The 17,076-nt window shown below is 48.5% G+C and overlaps 1 protein-coding gene across 1 annotated transcript in view; it reads left to right on the forward strand.

The window, feature by feature from the left end:
• The window catches only part of SHOC1 (shortage in chiasmata 1), a 1,715,507-nt gene that overhangs the window by 1,446,686 nt on the left and 251,745 nt on the right, over positions 1–17,076 (forward strand). Inside the window, exon 23 of the mRNA XM_086963751.1 lies at positions 13,082–13,175. Within this exon, the coding sequence (XP_086819877.1) occupies positions 13,082–13,175 (94 nt within the window). The remainder of the gene's footprint in view (positions 1–13,081; positions 13,176–17,076) is intronic.

A 17,076-nucleotide genomic window follows, 5' to 3' on the forward strand; every position in this document is an offset into this window, starting at 1 on the left:
GAAAATGAAGCACCCGATGATCAGCGGCGTCGAGCAATCCGGCGTCGCGTCTTCGGTGTCGATCAGGCCTCAGCAGTCGTTGATGATGACATTGCAAAGAGTGAGAAGCGCTCACGGCGTCGAGAGGGCACGAGGGCGATGCGATCAGCAGCGGTGCAGACACAAGGTCCCTTGGAGCTGGAGCCGTACTCACTACTCACTGGCGTTGCTGCTGGCGTCGATCGGGCCCGGCGGCCGGCGTCGAGGAAGCGGAACACTGGGGCCGTTACCCACTATGTCGAGCTGGATTCTGCGACGTCCGTCGGCGTCGAGATTGCTGGTTCTTTCAGAGGTGCTGGATTCACAGGTTCCAGCAAATAGCACTTTAAGCAGATGAAGTCTTTTAGCCCTGTGACTTCAGCAGGAGACTGGCACACTTCCAGTCCTTGGAGATTTTCTTAGCAAGCGTGAGAGTACACACACAGTTCCTCTCTCCTGGTTTCCTTGGCAAAAATAAAGAAGCACTGCAGGATTCCCCCCAGCAAACAGCACACTGGCAGAAGGGGTAGGCAAGTCCTCAGATCAGCAGGCCTCTTGTCCTTGGTTACAGGGTTCCTTGTCAGAAGTGATCTGATTTCTTAGTTCAGGGGTCCTTCTCTTATACCCCTTTTCGGCTTTGATCCCTTTGTCCATGCAGGGGACTTTCCCAACATCCTGGGTCTGTTGTGGGTGGAGCCAGGCAGAAGCACCTGGCCTATTCACTGAGCAGGGCTGGGTCCTCAGACGCCCAGCAGGAGGTGGAGCCAGCATTGTCACTGGCAGGGGCAGAGCTATCGGCCTCCTGGCAGGAGGTGGGGCTAGGATCGTCCATGGAAGGCACAGAGCCATCAGTCGCTTGGCAGGAGGTGGAGCCAGCATTTTATCAGGCAGGGCAGGCTATCAGCAACTACTCTCCCCCTACTCTCAACGCAAACGTCCCACTCATCCCACACTGACTCATCCAGACCTCTGGAGCCACCCAGCTCCTGTCACACACACGCAAAACCAGCAGAAACCAGAAATGGTTAGACAAGAAAATAGACACTTTCTAAAAGTTTTTAAACCCAGAGTCCAAAAACCATCCACACCAACGGATGCGTAATTAAACCCTGAGTTCAGGGATACCAAACTCGACATTGCACCATGCTCCCCGAGCCAGCTAGGATCATAGCATTAATAATCCCGGCGGCCCATTCTAACTAATGGAGAGCAGGCTACCTCGCAATAGTGAAGAATGAAGATGGCTGTAGTTCACTATTAGGACATGCCAACTTGGTCAGGCGTGTCCTACCTTAGACTTACAATGCACCCTGCCCGTGGGCCTACCATAGGGGTGACTAACATGAAGTTAAGGGAAGGTTTGAGGGACTGGCAAGTAGGTATACTCGCGCAGCCCGCGTGACAGTACCAGACTGCACGTGGGTCTCGCAATGACCGACCCGTAGACATTCTTTTACGAGGCCGCTCTTGTGGGTGGCACAACACGTGCTGCAAGCCCACAAGTGGCATTTGCATTTACAAGCCCCGGCACCCCTGGTGCACTAGACTAGGGACTGACAGTAAACCAAATAAGCCAAACATGGATACAATCGATACATCAATTTAACATCGGGAGCACTTGCGCGGTGGCACTGATCAGCAGTGGCACAGCGCCCAAAGCATTATCCAGCAAAACATCGTAAAACAGTGGAGGCAAACAGAAAAAATGGAGGAGAGACTCAAGCCAATGATGTCAGGTCTAACACGTGTCCCCTCCAACTGAAATGTGGGGAGAACTACCCTTGACTGAGGGAGTCCTCATCACTAAGGCGGAAAAATCTGGACAGACCATCAGCATTGGCGTGATCTGTACCAGGGCGGTGTTCCACTGTAAAGTCCATCCCCTGTAGAGAAATAGACCACCTCAACAGTTTCGGATTCTCACCCCTCATCTGTATCAACCATCTGAGGGGCCTGTGGTCTGTCTGAACCCGGAAGTGAGTCCCAAACAGGTAGGGTCTCAGCTTCTTCAGCGCCCAGACCACAGCAAATGCTTCTCTCTCTATCGCACTCCACCTCGTTTCCCTGGGAAGTAACCTCCGACTGATGAAGGCTACAGGCAAGTCTCGGCCCTCTTCATTCACCTGAGCTAGAACAGCCCCCACGCCATGCTCTGAAGCGTCCGTCTGGACAATAAATTCTTTTGAAAAGTCGGGTGCCTGGAGTATAGGTGCTGTGCACATTGCAGTTTTCAGGGTATCGAAGGCCGTTTGACAGGCATCAGTCCAGATCACGTTTCGTGGCTGCTTCCTGGAAGTCAGCGAAGTCAAGGGGTGCACAATGTTACCGTAATCCTTGACAAACCTCCTGTAGTAACCCGTGAGTCCTAAGAAGGCTCTCACCTGAGTTTGGGTTTTGGGTGGCGCCCAAGCCAGGATGGTATCAATCTTGGGTTGCAGGGGGGCAACCCTGCCGCTCCCTACTTGGTGCCCCAAGTACACCACAGAACCCTGCCCAATCTGGCACTTACTGGCTTTGATTGTGAGGCCTGCTCTGCGCAGGGCCAACAACACTTCCTGGAGGTGGCGCAAGTGTTCCTCCCAGCTGGCGCTGAACACTGCGATGTCGTCCAGGTAGGCGGCACTGAAATCCTCCAGTCCAGCCAAGACCTGGTTGACCAACCTCTGGAAGGTGGCAGGGGCTTTCTTCATCCCAAAGGGCATCACCCGGAACTGGTATAGCCCATCTGGTGTGGAGAATGCTGACCTCTCCTTTGCCCCATCGGTTAAGGCGATCTGCCAGTACCCAGACGTTAAATCAAACGTACTAAGGTACCGGGCAGCCCTCAACCGATCGATGAGCTCATCAGCTCTGGGGATGGGGTGCGCGTCAGTCTTCGTGACTGAATTGAGTCCTCGGTAATCCACGCAGAACCGAAGTTCTGGTGAAGCACCAGGAGCTGCAGCCTTCGGAACCAAGACCACTGGGCTGGCCCAAGGACTGCTAGAGGACTCAACCACCCCTAACGCAAACATTTTGGAGACCTCCTCCTTAATGTAAGCTCGAACCTTGTCAGTCACCCTGTAAGCCTTGTGCTTCACAGGAGGGCTGTCTCCGGTGTCAACGTCATGGACACACCAATGAGTGACACCCGGAACCAAGGAAAACAGATCCGGGAATTGTCCCAACAGGTGGCGACAATCCTGTTTCTGTTCAAGGGTCAGTGTGTCAGAGAGGGCAACACCATCCACCGACCCATCTTGCTCTTTAGCACACAGGAGGTCAGGAAGAGGCTCGCTCTCCTCCTCCATTCCAGCATCTGTAGATAGGAGCATGCCCACTTCGGACCTTTCTAAGTGGGGCTTCAAACGGTTGACATGCAGGACCCGCAAGGGATTCCTGGGAGATTTCAAGTCCACCAGGTAGGTGACATCGCTCTTCTTCTCCACAACCTTAAACGGTCCAGTCCACCTGTCCTTGAGCGCACAAGGTTCCACAGGGGACATGACCCACACTTCCTGACCAGGCTGGAGCTCTGCCAGAGTGGCATTCCGGTCGTACCAACGCTTCATCTCCTCCTGGCTGGCCTCCAGATTTGCCTGAGCAAGTTCTCTGAAGCGCCGAGTCTGGTTCCGAAAGGCCAGCATGTAGCTGTATACATCCTGGGAAGGTTTCCTGGGAGATTGCTCCCAGCCTTCCTTGACCAGACTCAAAGGCCCTCTTACCGGGTGACCGTACAAGAGCTCAAAGGGGCTGAACCCTAGAGACTTTTGCGGCACCTCACGGTAAGCAAACAACAGGCATGGCAAGAGGACGTCCCATTTCCGCCTCATTGGTTCTTCAAGACCCATAATCATGCCTTTAAGGGTCCGGTTGAATCTCTCAACCAGCCCGTTTCCTTGAGGGTGGTAAGGAGTGGTGAACTTGTAGGTTACCCCACACTCCTTCCACAGAGACTTCATATAGTTAGAAATGAAGTTGGTGCCCCGGTCTGACACCACCTCTCTGGGGAACCCCATCCGGGAGAAAACACCCATCAGTGCCCGTCCCACCACGGGGGCCGTCACTGTTCGGAGAGGGATGGCTTCCGGGTACCGTGTGGCATGGTCCACCAAGACCAGGATAAACCTGTTGCCCAGGGCTGTCTTGGGGTCCAGGGGCCCAACAATGTCAATACCCACCCGGTCAAAGGGGGTGCTGACCACTGGAAAAGGTTGGAGGCGAGCCTTCTGCTTCCTTCCGCTTTTCCCACTTGCCTGGCAAGTGTGACAAGTCTTGCAATGGATGTCTACATCCCTTCGCATCTGAGGCCAATAAAAATGGGTGACAAGCCTGTCATAGGTCTTGTCCTGCCCCAGATGTCCAGCTAACGGAACGTCATGAGCCAAACCCAGTAGGAAGGCTCTGAAGCGCTGGGGTACCACCAGCACACGGGCTGACCCAGGGTCAGTAGCCTTAGGCTCGCTATACAGGAGGTCGTTCTCCCAGTACACAAAATGTCACCCTGACTGATCACCCGAGGATTGGGCTGAGGCCTGCTGCCTCCTGCCCACAAGAGAAGGGCACACCTTCTGTTCGGCACAGAATTCCTCCCTGGAGGGACCACCATCCTGCTGCCAATGGGTCAGCTCGGGCAGGTCTCCCAGTTCGGCAATGTGTTCCCCTGTGGGCTCCAGGGCATCCCCCTCAGGGTCTACCTCCTCCTGGACCACGGGAACTACGGGGGCGGGTTTCCCGCGCCTCCTGCCTCTTCTCTTCACAGCTGGGTCCTGGGCCATACTTTCAGGCTCCGGGACCCCAACAACACCCTTACTCGCTGTCATCGATCGAGTGGTTGCACACACCCACATTTTCAAGTGCGCCTCCCTCTCCACCTTAGCCCAAGGGAAGTCTTCTAAATCATTGCCCAGGAGACAATCGACAGGCATGGCGGGCCTCACAGCAACCTGAAGAGTACCTGAAACTCCCCCCCATTCAAAGGAAACCTGAGCTACCTCGCACTCTTTCTGGGAGTTGTCAGCAGCTATCACAGGGTAGAATGCGTGGGGAACCACCTGCTCTCTGGACACTAAGTGACACTTGACAGCTGTCACACTCGCTCCGGTGTCTCTGAGAGCTTCCACTCTATGGCCATTAATGGTCACCCACTGCCTATATTTACTAGTGTTACTAGGCAGAGGGGGTGGAGGGACCATTTGCATGTCTCCTAGCGAGACCAGGGACATTTCTGCGGGACCCCTCCCACCAGGGACAACCATCTCCTCCCCTCCCAGGGCTACACTCGCCAACTGACGGGGGGGTGCACTCGGCGGTGCATTCAATTTCTTCATGGGACACTGGGGGTCGTAGTACCGGTGTCCCGCCTGCCCACAAGTGTAGCAGGTTAGGGGGCCCCTATGAACAGGTTTACCCGTCGGGGCCCCTGGCTTCTCCTTAGGGGGAGGCTGGGAACCTTTCCCTTGGTTCCCTTGGAGATTACTTGGGGGCCCTTTCTGAGACTCCTTCTGTTTACCCTTGTCCCCCCCACTCTTCTGCTGGGGACCCTGCCCACCTTTGGCTGAGTCTCCCACTGGACCCTTGTGGACCCTGGTACTGACCCAGCGGTCCGCCTCCTCAGCAAGTTTTCTAGGGTTAGATATCTTGCTATCAATAAGGGGCTGGCGCAGCTCTGGAAAACAGTTATTAGACAAATGCTCCCAAGCAAACAAATCATAAAGAGCTTCGTAACTTTCCACTTTGCTGCCCTTTACCCAACCATCCATGGCTCTGCAAAAATAAGACACATATTCAACCCACGTCGTACCAGGCAACTTCTTACATTCTCTAAAAGCTTGTCTGTACTTCTCGGGGGTTAGGCCATACCGCAACATTAAAGCATCTTTCATATGAGCATACGACATCCTATCCTCAACAGGCATGTCTAACAGGGTATCTCTCCCCTCATTCACAAAGCGACCCCACTCCCCAATTCTTCTCAGGGACCTGGTGGGCCAACAATGCTAACTCATGTGCTTTAAACCACTGACCAATATCTTCGTTCCTATGATAATCTTTTATCACATCTTTGGGAAAATAAAACCTACTTTCCGCAGGCACAGATGGGATGCTGCCACCAGAGGGATTCAATTCTAACTTCTTAGCTTGGATCTCCAACTCCCTCAACTTGGTATCACGCTCCAAAGCTAACTTCTCTCTTTCTAAATCCAGCCTTTTGGTCTCCAAATCAGCTTCTCTCCTAGCTCTTGCATTCTCTAACTCCAACTGCCCATTTATCTTTAGCCTTGCCATTTCCATGTTGTATGCCCGCTCCTTCGCCCTTTCTTCTCGTTCTTCAGGGGAAAGACCTTTGGAGGAAACACTGCTTCCGGGAGAGGACTCAGGCCCATTCGCTGGCGCCTCCTCTTCCCCTTCCACTGGCGGTACCACCACCGGATCAGTGGGATCTCTGGCCTCCAACCAGGCCTGCAATGCTTTGAGATATGTTTCCTTGGCCTTGAGACCTTTGGTAGGAACTTTAAATTTATTGCAAAAGAATTTCAACTCCTCCAATCTGTAGACGTTTATCTTCGCTCTATCAAATTCCTCCTCAACAACAACAGGGGTAGTGACTCCAGTGTCACTCATGGTCAAAACTGGCAGTGTTAAAAAAATCAAGCTTCAGAAAAGCGGAGAACCAAAAATGGATCCTTCCAAATTAGATTGTGACTGCGCTATGGTCTGCTTTCACTATGTAGAGCACACTAATCACTGCACATGGGTCATAAATGCAAGGTTCAAATCCTCACCGCTGCGTCCAATGTTAGAACCGGCTGTCTCTAGTTGGCAGAGGTATGCACTTCTGACAAATAGGGACACACCTTTTCTAGTCAGGGCAAGGGGATCACCCTTTGATAACCCCTGCTCACCCCCTTGGTAGCTTGGCAGAGCAGAACAGGCTTATCTCAGAGGCTGTGTGTTAAGCATTTATGACCACATACAGTAACCAAGTGAATACACTACAAATGGACACGACACAGTAGTATTATAAAAATAAGGATTTTTATATAAGGATTAGCACAAGACCAAATAACAACAAAAATATACACAATCTGAATAAATACTTTTGGAAAGGGAAATAATAGTTCAAAGGTAGTTTCTTCTTCAGCACAAATTCTTTTGTATCAAAGCAATTCTTCTTCTTGGCAACACAGTTCTTAGCCACAAGGTAACCCACACGGGAGTTACCCGACGTCGAGGTAAAGTTAATCCTAAGGTTCGGCGTCGACCGCGAGGAGCGCTACGTCGAGCCCGGAGTCACACGGACCCCCAACAACACAGTACCTTGGAAAATGAAGCACCCAATGATCAGCAGCGTCGAGCAATCCGGCGTTTCGTCTTCGGTGTCGATCAGGCCTCAGCAGTCGTTGATGATGACGTTGCAAAGAGTGAGCAGCGCTCACGGCGTCGAGAGGGCACGAGGGCGATGCGATCAGCAGCGGTGCAGACACGAGATCCCTTGGAGCTGGTGCCGTACTCACTACTCACTGGCGTTGCTGCTGGCGTCGATCGGGCCCGGCGGCCGGCGTCGAGGAAGCGGGACACTGGGGCCGTTACCCACTATGTCGAGCTGGATTCGGCGACGTCCGTCGGCGTCGAGATTGCTGGTTCTTTCAGAGGTGCTGGATTCACAGGTTCCAGCAAATAGCACTTTAAGCAGATGAAGTCTTTTAGCCCTGTGACTTCAGCAGGAGACTGGCACTCTTCCAGTCCTTGGAGATTTTCATAGCAAGCGTGAGAGTACACACACAGTTTCTCTCTCCTGGTTTCCTTGGCAAAAATAAAGAAGCACTGCAGGATTCCCCCCAGCAAACAGCACACTGGCAGAAGGGGTAGGCAAGTCCTCAGATCAGCAGGCCTCTTGTCCTTGGTTACAGGGTTCCTTGTCAGAAGTGATCTGATTTCTTAGTTCAGGGGTCCTTCGCTTATACCCCTTTTCGGCTTTGATCCCTTTGTCCATGCAGGGGACTTTCCCAACATCCTGGGTCTGTTGTGGGTGGAGCCAGGCAGAAGCACCTGGCCTATTCACTGAGCAGGGCTGGGTCCTCAGACGCCCAGCAGGAGGTGGAGCCAGCATTGTCACTGGCAGGGGCAGAGCTATCGGCCTCCTGGCAGGAGGTGGGGCTAGGATCGTCCATGGCAGGCACAGAGCCATCAGTCGCTTGGCAGGAGGTGGAGCCAGCATTGTATCAGGCAGGGCAGGCTATCAGCAACTACTCTCCCCCTACTCTCAACGCAAACGTCCCACTCATCCCACACTGACTCATCCAGACCTCTGGAGCCACCCAGCTCCTGTCACACACACGCAAAACCAGCAGAAACCAGAAATGGTTAGACAAGAAAATAGACACTTTCTAAAAGTGCTATTTTCAAACCCAGAGTCCAAAAACCATCCACACCAACGTATGCGTAAATAAACCCTGAGTTCAGGGATACCAAACTCGACATTGCACCATGCTCCCCGAGCCAGCTAGGATCATAGCATTAATAATCCCGGCGGCCCATTCTAACTAATGGACAGCAGGCTACCTCGCAATAGTGAAGAACGAAGATGGCTGTAGTTCACTATTAGGACATGCCAACTTGGTCAGGCGTGTCCTACCTTAGACTTACAATGCACCCTGCCCGTGGGCCTACCATAGGGGTGACTAACATGAAGTTAAGGGAAGGTTTGAGGGACTGGCAAGTAGGTATACTCGCGCAGCCCGCGTGACAGTACCAGACTGCACGTGGGTCTCGCAATGACCGACCCGTAGACATTCTTTTACGAGGCCGCTCTTGTGGGTGGCACAACACGTGCTGCAAGCCCACGAGCGGCATTTGCATTTACAAGCTTCGGCACCCCTGGTGCACTAGACTAGGGACTGACAGTAAACCAAATAAGCCAAACATGGATACAATCGATACATCAATTTAACATCGGGAGCACCTGCGCGGTGGCACTGATCAGCAGTGGCACAGCGCCCAAAGCATTATCCAGCAAAACATCGTAAAACAGTGGAGGCAAACAGAAAAAATGGAGGAGAGACTCAAGCCAATGATGTCAGGTCTAACATTACCTAATTTTGATTTTCTTCGAATTGCAATTAGGTAATCTCTATTACAAATGTATGAAACTCCAAGAGTTTCATATAGCGATTCGTAGGGGGTCGCATATCGACGTACCTCATTAATATTAATGAGGTAGATCCCAATTTGCGAATCCTAGGGGTCGCGAAAATCATGGGGATGGTGGCTTGCTGGTGTCAGCAAAACACCATGTTTGTGATTGCTCCTAAATGAAGCAATCTTGTTTTTTTTTTTAAATGCAGCCCGTTTTCCTTAAAGGAAAATGGGTTGCTTTTAGAAAAAAAAATGAAAAGCTTTCTTTTCATTTTTTAAGAGTATGCAGTGGGCCGTAGTACCACTACCTGCTCTTAAAAAAAGTTTTTGCATGCATTCACAAAGGGAAAGGAGTCCCTTGGCGTAAAATGCAAATGTTTTACAGCTGCATTTCGGTCACAAAACATTCCTACCCACCGATGAGATTCAGTATTGGGAAGGGACAACCTAAACACACCCCTTCCTAATAGCCAATCTCTAACCCATTTTGAGATTCGATTAAAGGTTACTGAATTGCAAAATAGGGTTTGGGTTTGGTACATTGGGATAGCGCTTTTGTCCGGTTGCAAACGGCCCGATTTGTGACCTTAAAAAAGGTACATACATGTGGCCCTTAGAGGCTTTTGAAAATGTTTGCTACTGTGCCTGCTTGAATAGGCCATTGTAGCTTTATAGTGTATGCTATACACTACTTGCCACCATGACAGTCTGCTAAATGGTTTTCAGAACTGACCACACCATGTGGGACTAGTGGCCACATGTATGATGGTAACATTTTACGAGTCCCTAATTGTGAATTTTTGCAACTTGCAATTAGAAACTCTGAGACACTGTTTGCCATTCCCAATAGGGGTTGCCATTCACCTGCCTCGTCAATATTCATGAGGCTTATTGCAATTTGCGACCTATTAGGAATGGCCTGTAATCACAGGAATGGTGGCCTGCTGGGGTCAGCAGGCCACCATGTCTGTGATTGCTTATTAAATAAAAATTTTTTTTTATTGAAATGCATCGAAATGGGATGTTTCTCAAAAATAAAAATGAAAAGCTACCCTTGCATTTTTTAATAGCCAGTGGTTTATGGGACCACTTTCGGCTCTTAAAAAAAGTTGACACCCCCATTCACGAGGGTGAAAGGGTCCCTGCCAATGGATTACCACGTCCTTCACGAAGTCGGTAAAATATGAATGTTTTGCGACTGCTTTTCAGGTGCAAAGCATTCATACATGCCTCTACGACTCGCTATTAGGAAGGAGTGACCTTGGAACACCCCTTCCTAATCCAGACACACACCAAACCCTATTTTGTGAGTCAGCAATAGATTACAGACTCGAAAATAGGGTTAGTACATGCTAGAAACCGGTTTAGCGGTCGCAAACTGCCCGATTCTCCTTTGTGACACTAAAAAACAGTCATACATGTGACCCTAAAGGTCTATATAGGAGTTGGCCCATATAAGAGTATACCTGTTTTGGATAAAGTTCGTAGTGTAACAAACAAAAGTAGTAATTGGTCCATATAATAATGTTATAAATGTTCTTTCTATGGTTCTTTGTTTGCCATAAAAATAATTAAGGTGGTTGCCACTGAACCAGAAAGGACTGTATTGTGAAATAATATCCCATGCAACTAGAGGAAATGTTGGAGTTGTTCTGCAGCTTATAGTTTTATGCATTATTTACAATATGCAGATCATGGATTTACTTTCAAATTTATATGTGTGCATTGACATGATACTATTGCAACAAATTTGTTATAACATAGAAGTGTGTTTTCCTGGATTTTGTTGACTAGACCTAAATGCAATCTTATTCAAAATGGATGTCTCCGCCTGCATGTACACTGCTCATTATTTCTGCAGCACAAAGTCAAGCAGACTCATGTCTGTTTATTCCTTTGAAGTTATTCCTGTTGTTCTCCATGAAAAGTTTCCAGAATGGTCACAATAATGTTTCTTTTTCCAAAGACCTTCCTCTAGCTCACTTCACCCTAATACCCTAATAATTCATAGTAGCTCACTGTTGTTCATGTAACTAGTTTGTCGTGCAAACTCCAGATGATATTAGCATAGAGTCGTCAGTACCAATATTCATGTAGTGGGATAGTGCTTAGGTACTACGACAATATGACGTTTCATAAAACTGTGCTCTGATTTGTTAAGAATGTGATACTTCTGCTCAACCCCTGATGAATTTGCACTTTCAATGTTAGTTCATACAAAAGATTTCCTATTTAAACACCTGATCTTAGGGGTGAGCCAGATGACTGTTCGATGCCACTAGGGATGCTGCCTGTTTCTCTATTGATTTTGCAGAATCAGTGCGCACAACATTCTTTGTAGCTGTTTAAAATGTTGCTAGCAATTTGAATTCTCCACATTGGATGAGGGTTCTTCCTCAGTTATTCTTTTAAAATTAAGCACAGACAATACTTTAAGTGGCCTGCTGGGGACAACAGACTACCAAGTCTGTGTTTGCTTTTAAATAAAGCAATGTTTTAAAAAAAACAATGGAGCTAATTTTCCTTAGAGGAAAACAGGTTGCGTTTCAAAAAGAAAAATGAAAAGTTTTCTATTCATTTTTTAAGAGAATGCAGTGGTTCGTGGGACCACTGCCTTCTCTTAAAAACATTTTGCATACATTCACAAGGTTGAAGGGGTCCACTAAGGATCCCTTCCCATTAGCAAATGGGTTACCACCTACTTGAAGTAGAAGACAAAGTGTGAATGTTTTGTGACAAAACATTCACAAATACCATTGCAATTCGGTATTAGGAAACAAACGCCCTTAACATGCCCATTCCTAATATCGAGTCACAAACCTATTTTGCGACTATGTAACAGGTTACGGAATCACAAAATAGGGCTTTGTATGTGATTTTTTCTTTTTTTTCGGTCGCAAACAGCCCGATTCTACAAATCGGGCCGTTTGCAACCTGAAAAAAGCTTTGTACATCTGTTCCTTAGCCTGAAACTTCTGTCTATTTTCGGTTTATTTTTCTGACTCAGCTGTTATCTTATAATAACATGAGGGGATAATAACAAGGGCATTATCTCCGCTTTTTGGCTTTAAAAGCCAAAAAAGCGGAGATAATCGTTTCGCCCTATTTACAAGCGGATGCTAACACGCATTAGCGCATGTTAGCACCCTTTTACCCAATATCTCCCTTTGCATCTCTAATGAGATGCAAAGTGGGCGGCACTGGGCAGTACAACCTTGCAAATATCGCTGATGTGCACATCGCGATATTTACAAGGCTGCCCCAGCATTTAAGCAGACGTTAGTTTTTGGAGAAACCGCTGTTTTTGCCAAAAAATTCACGTCTGCTAAAATGCAGTCTTAGCTATCCCTAACATGGGGGTGGATTCTGCTGATACAACCACAGGGTCGTATTAGCAAGGTTATCGCCGTTTTGCAGGGAACATCGCTGTAAAACCAGCGATGTTCCCTGCAAAACGGCGATTTCCCCGCTATCTCTGTGATTTTTATTGCCCTGGAGAAACGCGTTGCAAATAACGCGCTACCAGGGCGATAAATTCCAGAGATAGACGGCAATAAATAAAAAAGTGTTAATCGCACTTTGGTTATTCTTCGCTGCCCCTTGTTAATATGCCCCATGGTGTTTTGAATCATGGAGTTTTCATTTGCAGAAAATGGGTACTAAAATTCAATGTTGATTTGAACTGGGCTTCTTGAAATAATTTTGCCCTGGGCCCTCAAAATCCTTAAGATAACACTGCATCTGAAAGCCCAAGAGCGAAACCCAGGTGTCGCAAACACCCACCCTGGCTTGTCTCAGTGCCATATATGTCCAGTGTTGTCTTATTAATGTGGGCGCTCAGAATGGTCATGAATGGAGTCTTTTTCACGCTGCTGCACTAAAATGATGGTTTTGTTTTTTGTACTGCTGGTGTCATATGTTGCTTTGTTACCGTTCTTTATTTTAGGTACAGCCTGAAAGGATCAACCTTACATAGCATGGCTTTAATCTATGCTGCTTTGATTCCAAGTGCGTTGAAATCAGAGGAACTGGAAGTGAAGGTATGTTAGATCCTTGATAATCCCTAATGATATATACACATAAATTTTTTAGCTCTTCATGAATCTATTAGTTTATATTTTTTCTAACTCACCGAAGAGACCAGTATTATTGAAGAGCTGCCAATGTAAAGGCAAAAAATAGAAAGAATGAGAAGGCCAGAACCTAAAGCAGCAGTTCTTGGTGCTTTGCGATTGTTTACTAATCGAATCCTTAGTACATGCACCTTTCTGAAATCACTTTTTTTGGTATTTATTTTTATTGACATTTTTGAAAAAATTAAACCACAGGAAGCGACAATCCCGCTTAACTTCCCTCGCAGGGGGGTACAGTGTGGGTATACAGAAATCGTTGAACTCGGCTGAAAAGTAGTATTGGCCCAAGGACCGCAAGCTGCGCATCGAACATGGGAACAAAGTTCAGATCGTACTCAAGGGCTCCAGGCCCGCAGCGGGTTTCAGTTCAGAGCGGCGCACCGCTAGCTCGCCGAGTAAATAGCTTGGCAATTGTAGTCTGCATCCCTCACACTTCCGCCAAATTATCGTGCTGTCGTTGCCAAAACTCCCCCCCAACTGTCCCGCCCATCACCCACCCCTTCCCACCCCGCTCCCCAGTGGTGTTAACATACATTCACTCACAGATCATACAGTCAAAACAACTCAGGTCTGAAATAGATGAAGCAGCGACGGCTCGTGGAGGGAGTTACGGTGGGGCAGGAGGGCGGGGAGGGGGAGGGGCAGGGTGGAGGTTGCTAAAAACCGGCATATGGATAATTGCAGGTAAGTAAACAATTTAATTAATAAAACGAATTTCGTAGTGCGCCTTGCATCGCAAAATGCAATGCAGTGCGAGCTACGAAATTCGTTTTATTAATTAAATTGTTTCCTTACCTGCAATTATCCATATGCCGGTTTTTAGCAACCTCCGCCCTGCCCCTCCCCCTCCCCGCCCTCCTGCCCCACCGTAACTCCCTCCACGAGCCGTCGCTGAGATGAAGGCTACGTAACGAGGGAGGGCAAACCGCAGAGGGCAAGCCATTGGATAGAAAATGGACCAGGGGGCCCCAGCGAAAGGCGAAGTTCTTAAAATCGCCACGAAAAATGTCCGCCATTCGTTCCATACTTAGTAACCTCCAAAGTCTTGCATGCCATAGCGCGAGTGCCGGAGCCTCTTTTTTCTTCCATGCCGCAGCCAAGGTCAACTTGGCAGCGCCCGTACATAAACAAAGAATCTTTGTATCAGCTCGTGTCTGGTGTTCGAGATCAGGGTCTCGAAGACCTAGCAAAACGTGGTCTAGCGTGTCCTTGATAGGGTAGCCCAAGATCTCTTTGATGTGGGAGAGAATTTCCGCCCAATAAGGACTGATGACCGGGCAATCCCACCATATGTGGTGAAAGTCACCCAGCATTCCACAGCCTCTCCAGCACCTATCTGAGGAGTCCGGAAAAATCCTCTTCAATTTGGAAGGGTGCATGTACCAGTCCATCGTGGTTTTAAGATGAGCCTCCCGGAGGTCCAGCGAGTGGTTGTGCCTTGCGATGTCATTCCACAGATGATTCCACTCTTCGTCAGATATGGGGTGGCCCAGGAGGTCCTCCCAGAGACCCATATATCTTGGCCTAGGAGATAACGAGGTGGAGAGTAGGAGGTCGTACAGAAAGGAGATGGTACCTCGCATGCAGGAGGTTCTTGCAAGGAATGCCTCAAAGACCGTGGGCGGCCTGATAGCCGCGTCTTTGACTAATGGTGACAATGCCCAGTGAAGCATCTGGGCGTGGTGGAATTGCTCGAGTGGCGGGACCAAGTAGTCTCGCATGCAATTGGCGAACGTGAGTGGTGCATCCCCATGAAAGAGATGTGTAAGGGCGTGGCAGCCCCCGGTCCTCCAGGCGTCGAAAGGGCCCTCATGTTCCGCAGGGGGAAAGGCGGGATTAAAATGAATTGGTGTGTAAAGGGACGGGAAGGACGTCCACCGCTCATCATGGGAGACCGAGTTCCACACCTTCAGGGTGGTACTTGTGGGGGTACTGACGTACGCATTGTTGGGCCTATCCTTTTTCGGTTTCCATGCTAAGTACCAGATCATCCTCCCCGCCACTGAACGGTCCATATGTAGCCAATGCTTCTCAGACATGGGCTGCGACCACTCTACAAGGACCCGGAGTTGTGCCGCTTTGTAATATAACTGCATATCTGGAAGTCCCACTCCTCCCTTCCTCTGCGGGCGCCGGAGGGTAGCGAAGGAGAATCGGGCACGACCACCCTGCCAGATGTAGCGGAGCATCATGGAACGGAGGCGGCTAAAGAAGTCGCCCTCGGGGACTATGGGTAGGGCCTGAAAAAGGTACAGTAGTTTGGGAAAAGGTACAGTAGTTTGGGCAAGGTACAGTAGTTTGGGCACTGAAATTACTTTTGTGTCCTGCGACCAACTTATTGGAAAACTGTGAACAACTTGCTGTGATGTCAACTTGAAATCTGATAAGGCATCTGCAAACATTTATTTATGAGGAATGCGTTCACCAATTTATGAAAGTTGCTGCATGTTGTGCTTATTGATTTTGACCTGAAATTGGTTTTTTACAAGACTGAAATTTTGAAGGCTTTCGCTGGAGGATACTTGTTCGGCACACGCATCTTTGCTGGAAGCAACATATTTCTACCCCCCTTCTCAACTAACATTGTAATATGTTTCGTTGTACTTCAAATACAAACTATTACCTTTAAAAGAAAAAGCTTTTATTGCGTCCGATAGATAATTTAAAAAAATGGTTACACGAATGCCTAGGCTGCATGAAACGTTTTTGAGTTACTTCATGTCCTTTTCCTGCTTTTTCTAGAATATTCTCCTGCGCCATATTTACCAGGAAGCAATAAGCCACTTTTTTTGGCTTCATTTTGCCTCATAAATATCGTTCCCTTTAATGCAGATTTCTGCGTTGAAGGGGCTTGAAATGGGTGTTGCTGGGGGCGTTCCCAGCAACATCCATAGCTTTTTAACCCCTTCTCAAATTTAAGAGAAATCAAAAATCTGAGTCAGCGCCAAAAACATACGCCTCCCCAGAAAAGGAGAGGTGTAAGGGAGGCACAATGAGGAGAAAAATATTTGTTTCTCCTTGTTTTAGGTTGAGGACCGAAGGCTGCGCTTGCGCAGTCTCCGGTGGGAGATTTAATGATTTGGAGTGTGGGGCTTGAACCCGCCTCTCTCTTCCATTGGCTGGCTGCCTAAACGGAGGCCAGCCATTGGATGAGAGGGGCATCACTCAGTTCAAGCCCCGTCTCTTTCGTATTCGGGGGCGTGTTGGCTATTGACACGATTCACAAAGGGGACACCTTCCCCTTTGCAAATCAGTTTCCACCCCAACTTAGGGATTGTCAACTCATCAATGGTTGGTGACTATAAATGCTGTCGCAAACCATTGATACATTCCTCTCGGAATTGGCAATATGAGGAGGAAAGCCTTTTCATGCTACCTCCTATTTGTGATTCAGAAAGGATACGATAAACCCTTTTATGAGTCACAAACAGCTTTTAACTTTCTACAATTCCCTTACCTGGTTCACACCCTGTGATTTTGAGAATGGCAAGGTTTCCTAACTCAAAAGGGTTTTGAGCAACTTGTCCTTTGTACGGACATCATAACTGACCCCTTAGCCTTAAGATCTGCCAACCCTCTGAAAATGACAGGGCCAGAACTCTTTCACCCAGATCATGATTGGGTTACTAAACTCATTTTGGTCCACGGCTGCTGTATACACTTAAAATAGGATTACACTTTGGCATAAATTGCTGTTGTGTAGTCAGGAAATTTTACACAGATGAACAATTAGGGGATGCACAATTTAAACCTGAAAACACAGCCCAGGCCCTTAGAGTCTTCTTTAATCGTATGAAAACTGGAAAGT

This window comes from Lissotriton vulgaris, chromosome 3_1, assembly GCF_964263255.1.
Source record: "Lissotriton vulgaris chromosome 3_1, aLisVul1.2, whole genome shotgun sequence".
NCBI classification, from domain to species: Eukaryota; Metazoa; Chordata; class Amphibia; order Caudata; family Salamandridae; genus Lissotriton; species Lissotriton vulgaris.